We start from the raw sequence: 7223 nt of genomic DNA on the forward strand, positions 1-7223 counted from the left end.
GCCCACCAGCTTCAGGTGTTCATAAACAATGGCCAACAGTAAAATATGATTGGCAGTTTATTTTAATTTCCTTATGCCTTTGTTTTTATTTTTTCTTTATCTCCTTGACTGATTTGCACCTGCCCTCACACAGGCCTTACTTCTAAACCCACTTTTTTTTATATATAAGTCTCTACTCTATTGCATATAAATCTGCTCTGACTGACCGAGCCGGGGATGTGTGTGTGGGTGTTTTATTCCAGAGTCTCAAGACGGGAACTACAAGTCAGATGTGAGCAGTAAACCCAGGAAGGAGCGGACGGCATTCACCAAGGAGCAGATTCGCGAGCTGGAGGCCGAGTTCGCCCACCACAACTACCTGACCCGGCTGAGGAGATACGAGATCGCTGTGAACCTCGACCTCACCGAGAGACAGGTACTTACATCTGTCTGTCTGTCCGTCTGAAACGGACACTGTCTACCTATATTCACAATGAAACCATCATGGGGACGTGGATCAAATTTGGCCTTGAGCAAATAAATTGGAACAATTAATTACAGTTTTATATATATATATATATATATACATATACATATATACATATATATATATATATATATATATATATATATACTGTATATACTCCCCGCCCCCCCAGCCACACATCTGTTAATCTGTCAGATGCTTTTATCCAAATCTCTCTCAACGACGCCTACAGGTAGACTGGAACCAAAGCGGGGTTCGAACCCTGAACCCTTTGGCAGGGAGTCCCAACAACCTAACCACTAGACTATTCTGCCCCCCCCCCCCCCCCCCCCAGGGCGGTCCAGCACTCGAAATGCTGGTGTTGTGAAACTTAAAGCAGCTTTGAGACGTTTTCGAGAAGACGGTTCTCAGCGCTACTGTGTTTTCGTAACTTTTGTGCGTGAGCGATTGTTCCCCAGCTGTGTGCGAAGGCGGAGGGGGCAGGGGGAGGAGGGGCAGGGGGGGGGGGGGGGTGGACTGGGTGGGTGGACTATCCTATTCCAGATGTTTGGGTCGATTCTTCCAGGCGGCCCACAGTCGAGGCAGGGGGAGAGGGGTTGGGGGGGGGGGGAATATTTAGAGGAAGTTCTGGCAACACACTTCCTCCCTCTCTTGCTCAACTCCTCCTTAACAGCAGTATTGGTGTCTGGAAGCCCAGCCAGGGACTGTACTAAAGCTGGCACGTCAAGCAAATAACAGGAGGTAAGCAGGGGAGGAAGGAAGTGACACCCAGTTTGTTGTTCTCCTGACAAACTTCATGTGGGGAAACCTCACGTCATAGTCCCCGCCCGGCCATTGATCATTGTTAATCATGATTAAAGAGTCACCTTTGCGCTGGAACACGAGGCTACAATGTAATGTTTACATGTTTATGAAGGAACTCCCACAGCTTGTCCAAACTAATGATTCGTATATCTTGCTGTTAGCCACCCAGATCAACCAATGGTGTCCCTTAGAGGCCATTTCTCAGTTCAATCCTTTGGTTTGAAAGAGATTGCACAGTGTTGTTTATCCTCCAACTGCGTTCAATAGTTAAGGGCTACATACAGGATATGTAGATCCAAAGGTATCAAATAGACTTCTGAAGCTAAGTGAACCAATGTCTATATCAAACAGTGGCTGGTACATTATAGTATGTACTCACGACTCAGTTGTTAGTGGGGGAGGAGGCTCAAACTTATTTGGAAGTCCAAGCGGGTTAATAGCAGCAGATGAATGACGATTTAAGCGTGTTTGTGTACAAGTGTGATGCAAGCAAATGGGATAATAAACTTCCACCTAGAAACAAGCAAACGAAAAGTCAAACCACAATTGTTTAGATGCATCCAACTAAATGAAAATAAGGCATACGATTACGGCTTGCATAATGTTCTAAGGAAAATATGTAAACGCTCAAAGTAATGATACAAACGCTTCAGAACTGTAACTGCGCGGCGTCTCTTGCCAGCTCCAGCCTCATTCCAAAACAACCTACCAAAGAAAACAGCCCAATGTAGGCCACAGCCATCTAAATATCCCTGAATCCTCACCATTGGACGAATATCAACAAGTACCAACAAGGGGGGAAATGGGACAGAACACTATGTCTAAATGGATATGGTAAAGTCTGGAAAAAAAATATTATGGTAATAATCACCTTTTTGTATGATAAATAAACTCATACTCAGATTTAATGTGCAAATCAAATTAATATTCAATAGATTTTATCAGGATCTCCTGATGAGGATGCAAGTTTAATTCCCTTTCTTAACACCAATTGTTGAAAATGTCATGCATTGACAGAAGGCCCAATGTCTTTGTACTTTGTCACTGAGCAAGCGACATGTCATAGCAGCCTGTAAATGGCCAAAGAGCAGGGCCTGAAGGTGTGTTTTATGATCTCTTCTTTACATAATTGTATTGACTAAGCAATCAATATCAAACACAATGGTAGTTACATTTTAAACAGATCACCAATCTGGATCAGATGGTGAATTTGGACTAGAAAGATCAAGGAAGCATTGTAAGAGCCGGGTTTTGTATTGAGTGTTTGTAAGTGAAAGAAATAGTTGTTTCACTGTCTTTTCTTGGTATGTTGCTGCCTCCAGCAACAACGTATTTTGTTATTTTCTCCTCCCTTTCAATTAGCCCTTTCTAAGGGCTCAGGCCAGGCATGAAGATGCTCTGTGTTTGCAGGCCTATAAAGTTCCCAGAAGTGTAACGATGATAAGAGAGATAAGATATATAAATAAACATGAGCGCACTTTCTTAGAACACCTTCGTCAAGCCTTGGAGGGTGCTGTGGTGGGTGGAGAGGGAGAGGGGCTTCAGCTGTCCCTGATCGTCGTTGAAACCTACAGTAATGTAGGAAAAATGTTGAGAGTGGTGGCGTGGGCTGACTGTCATGGTGACGCGCGGTTGGGGGGAGTTGTGTATCTAGGTGGGAGGGAAGGTCCGACCAGTGCACACTGAATTCGACTCGCTGTGAGAGCAGGCACTCTTCTGGATGATCAAATCCAGTACCATGGCCTAAAGTGCAAGGGTTACACGACACAGTGAAGTCAGGCAGTGTGTAATGAGCCAAGGAAAACACCCGGCTAATCAAATTGTGGTCACTTCCACCCCCTGTCTGGAGCTCCCTGAAAAGCCCTCACAGCGAGCAGAGAAACTGACGTGACACTTTATGGGGGAAACATTTTGGACGTATAGGACAAACATTTGTGCTGTCAACCGACTTCCTGACCATGTGACCCAGGGGGGCCCCCCTTCGGAATGACGACGCCCCAAAAATAAACTCGCCCAACAGTTAAGGAGTGAGCGAGTACCTAACCCCCCCCCCTCCTTCCTCCCAAGCCCAGTGCCGACACTTGGGAGAGATTTGGCTCCTGACCGTGTAAACTGTTTTAGGCAACAGCTTAATCATCAGTCTGGGCAATGTAAATATGGCCCAAAGTTGCAGAGTCAGGGAAAAATGTGGTAGACGCCAGGCAGCAGATGGGACCGTACATCATCACGTAATTGCCATGGTAATAAATGCCAAAAATTTGTTGGAAGTAATGAGTGAGCGAATGCTAGGCCCGTCGCTTTCTCTGCCCAGTATTTCTGCTGGACTATTTTTCCAAAATACTCAACTGTCAAAATGTGTGGTTTGCTCTCGCCTCAAAAGCCGAAACCAAAAAGCAGTGTGTCTGATGCCTCTGACTGTGTGACCCCTGTAGGTGAAGGTCTGGTTCCAGAACAGGAGGATGAAGTGGAAGCGGGTGAAAGGAGGCCAGCAGGGGGCGCTGGCCCGGGAGAAAGAACTGGTCAATGTGAAAAAGGGCACTCTGCTGCCCTCGGAGTTCTCTGGCATCGCGGCCCTCCACCACTCCACGGACTCCTTAGCCAATGAGGAGGACAGTCACGACAGTGACCAGAGTTCTGAGCATGCTCACTTGTGATGGTCAGAAAGAAATAGGCCGCGCCTCCGGATAGAGGCCCCGCCCTCCTTGCCTCAGGACTGTCCTGAAAAGGACTGCTGTTTGCTGATTTGCCATCGTCATAAAGAGTACAGCGATGCAAAATAAATGTACAATATGTACAAAGGGATAATAATGTGTTTTTACTTATTTCAATGGTGCAGTGAACATTCAACTGCTCCTAAGTGCTAGTTTGTAGCTGGTTTATAGCTTCAACACAGTTCTTTGACAAATGCTAAGCAAATACTCAATGACAAACACCAAAGCAATATTGATATTTTAAATATTAAAATGCTTTTATATTGTTGAAAACCAAATGGAGTGAAAATAGTTCTTAATGATAACTGTCTGTGTGTGTATTACGCTGGGAGGATAGATAGGCTGTGGCTATTTGATTGCGCTGTTAAACGTTGCCTCATTTGGTTTCTATTGTATGTAATGTAACTAAACCTTAATTGACTAACTAATTAAACCCAGTGCCAGGAGATCAAATTTGTAAAAAAAAAAAAAAAAAAAAAGAATTGGCCTACATTGGGTATGTAACAAGTTTTTCTTTGCTAACATTATTCAACTCATCAAGTAATAATCCCTGACAGTCATTTTGGCATGGAGATACTGCAAATAAGAGCAAATAAATGGGAACCAGCGTTTAAATACTTAATTATAGCCTTTACATATTTATTTGAATATACTTTCACCATACTTCCCCCCTAGCCACACATCTGTCCATCTGTCAATCCAGCTGTCTCCATGGGAATCCAGCCCTAAATGTATGCATGTGCCGCGAATGAATTAAACATTACTGACTCGACTGAAGAAAGCGCACGATGGGGTGCGTGCTCAATTCACCTCCTTCCCTCTGGGCAGGGTCAGGGCTTCTGCCAAGACTCCGCCAGAGAACCCACAAAGCATCATATTATGTTACAAATTTGAAGTTGAAAATAATTTTGCGGCTCGGTATCCAGTTTCACCACGCAGTGATTATGCATTCAAATTTGTAGGAGACCCCCCCCTCCCCCCCACCCCGAAAGGTGCTCACATTAGTCCACTTAAATCTCTTATGTCCTCATATGTGTCTGTATCGGTTAAACAGCAGTCACAGGTAGATAGACATTTAGAAAACTGTTTTGTACAGTGTTAACTTATATTTACACTGCACACACATTTACACTGTTATTGTTGTACTGCATCGTGTTCGCCAGACTTACGAACTATTATCTCGCGAGAGAAAAGGAGAAAGGTGTGATTGTCCGTCGTGATGACAGCTCTAGAACTTCCCCCTAATACCAGCAAGTTAAGTGTCTTGGCTCCTGAATTGTCACTCGTCTGTTATGCAGTCGTTATTTTAGGATCGCTTTACTGTGCGTCTTAATTTAGCACCCGTTTTGACTGCACTGCTGCAGTGAAACGACAACTGGCTAAGACCCTGTGATTCCCTTGAATCGTTTTTTAGTTCACCTGGCCTTTGCTGGACCCAAAGTGCAAGAAAAGGCGCTGGGGCTATGGACGAGATGAGGGACATCTCCCTGGCGGGGCTCCGTTCTATGTTTTACATGGTCACACCTAACGAGTCATCTTTCCAACATGTCGAGGAGGTCCCGAAGTACACGAGCCAGGTGGGTAGACCCCCGCCCACCACAACACAGCACAGCAGCGGCGGCGCAATCTGGGCTCTGCAGGTCTGTGTGCTCAGCAAATTAGCACGGGGCGGACTACAGGTAGACCCCAGGGTCCCGACGTCTCACGCGGCGGACTACAGGTAGACCCCAGGGTCCCCACGTCTGACGGGGCGGACCACAGGTACATTGGAAGCTGGCTGGTAAGAGGCCTATCAACAGCAAAACATGCTGTAGGCCTACGTAGATACCGAGTAGTATAAATCCACCTGTAGGGCTGCGGCCGGACAGGAGCCTTCCTGACCCCGAAGTGTCTCTGGGGCAGCCGTGATAGGAGCTGGTCCAATTCTCTTCATGCTAAGGAAAGGTGCTTCAACGCATCCTTTGTTACGTGCTGTATGCTTGATGTTGATTGTAAAATAATGAATTAATAAAATAAAATTGGAATATCTAGAATTGCTTAGGCACTCTCTGATGGCCTAGAGGGACCTGACGGTTCCCCTCTGAAAAATTATAATTAATTATAGTATATCATATTTTAAAAAATTAGGAAATAATTACAGAGGTCCTGACCTCGGTGACTATTTCATAGCTGGCTATGGCCATGGCCCATGCCATGGTTACACTGGACCATCCATCACGAGGACAGGGGATAATGCTGTCCCACAATACGGTTAAGGTTACTGCTGTCACGACTACCACCTTGCGTCAGTAACTTTTAAAACGATTCTGAAGCACAATTCTTCTATTCACGAAAAAAAAAAAAAATGTTGTCACAGCAGCATACTTGTTAGGATCTATGTCAATCCATATGAGTGCAGACAGGAGCGTGAACGACCATGGTCAATGTGACAACCGTTTTGTTTCCCCTTTGTGACTGGTAGTCTATATCCTTTTTAAATTTCAAATCCAACTAATAAAGTAAACATTTTCACCTAGTTTCCAATGTTTATTTAGCCTGCGTGAAACAGCGCTTTTCGGACACACAGGCCCAAAGTATCTAAGCGGCGCTTTAAGTGTTTGTCCCTGGGACGTTGCAGTTTTATCACGTCAGGCGAGCTCTGTGTGTGGTGGGGGGTTATACACATCTTTCCTTGACCTCATGACCTTTTCCATCAATGTCAAGGAAAATATGTGCAGAAAGGACACTGTATGTCTTTTTTTTTATATATCGGACCTCAATATGATGCTAACATTATATCCAACCTCACCATTGACTTGTTGTTGGGCGGGGTTTCTTTTTCCAAAAAGGTTTTACTGAACTCAGTTAAGCGAGTCTGTACATTCACCATGGTTGTCATCTGTTCAATGATTTGTATACAATGATAACATTTTCTCTGACAGCGTGATAAAGTGCATTGTGAGGGCGCATATTTTCAGCTTACATCACTCATCCGTGACCCTATAAAAACGTTTTGGAAAAACACAGGACATCTGGTCAACAAATGCCATTTATTTAACGTGAAGTCCTGGTCCAGAAGAAAGGCCACTACTAGGCCTCGGTGCCACTAGAAACTGTCCGCAGCAAGCTCCAAGTAGGCATGAACTCATGGGTTCATGTTTTTTTTTATATTGTAGACCATATATTATATGACCCAGTAGGCCTACGTAACAGATTGTACTGACCTTTTGTGTTCTGTGAGTCATTGGGTTGTATATACAATT

General features: G+C 44.7%; 1 protein-coding gene across 1 annotated transcript; it reads left to right on the forward strand.

Moving 5' to 3' along the window:
- Positions 1 to 242: 242 nt before the first annotated feature.
- LOC311377469 (homeobox protein MOX-2-like) lies at positions 243 to 4568 on the forward strand (the record flags this gene model as incomplete). Its single annotated transcript, XM_084491355.1, has 2 exons — positions 243 to 415; positions 3703 to 4568. Coding segments are annotated over 2 exons (395 nt in total), but the record flags the coding sequence as incomplete, so codon positions are not given.
- Between the last annotated feature and the right edge of the window lie 2655 nt (positions 4569 to 7223).

The sequence above is a fragment of the Micromesistius poutassou genome, assembly GCF_964030765.1.
Source record: "Micromesistius poutassou genome assembly, contig: SCAFFOLD_4625, whole genome shotgun sequence".
NCBI lineage: Eukaryota > Metazoa > Chordata > Actinopteri > Gadiformes > Gadidae > Micromesistius > Micromesistius poutassou.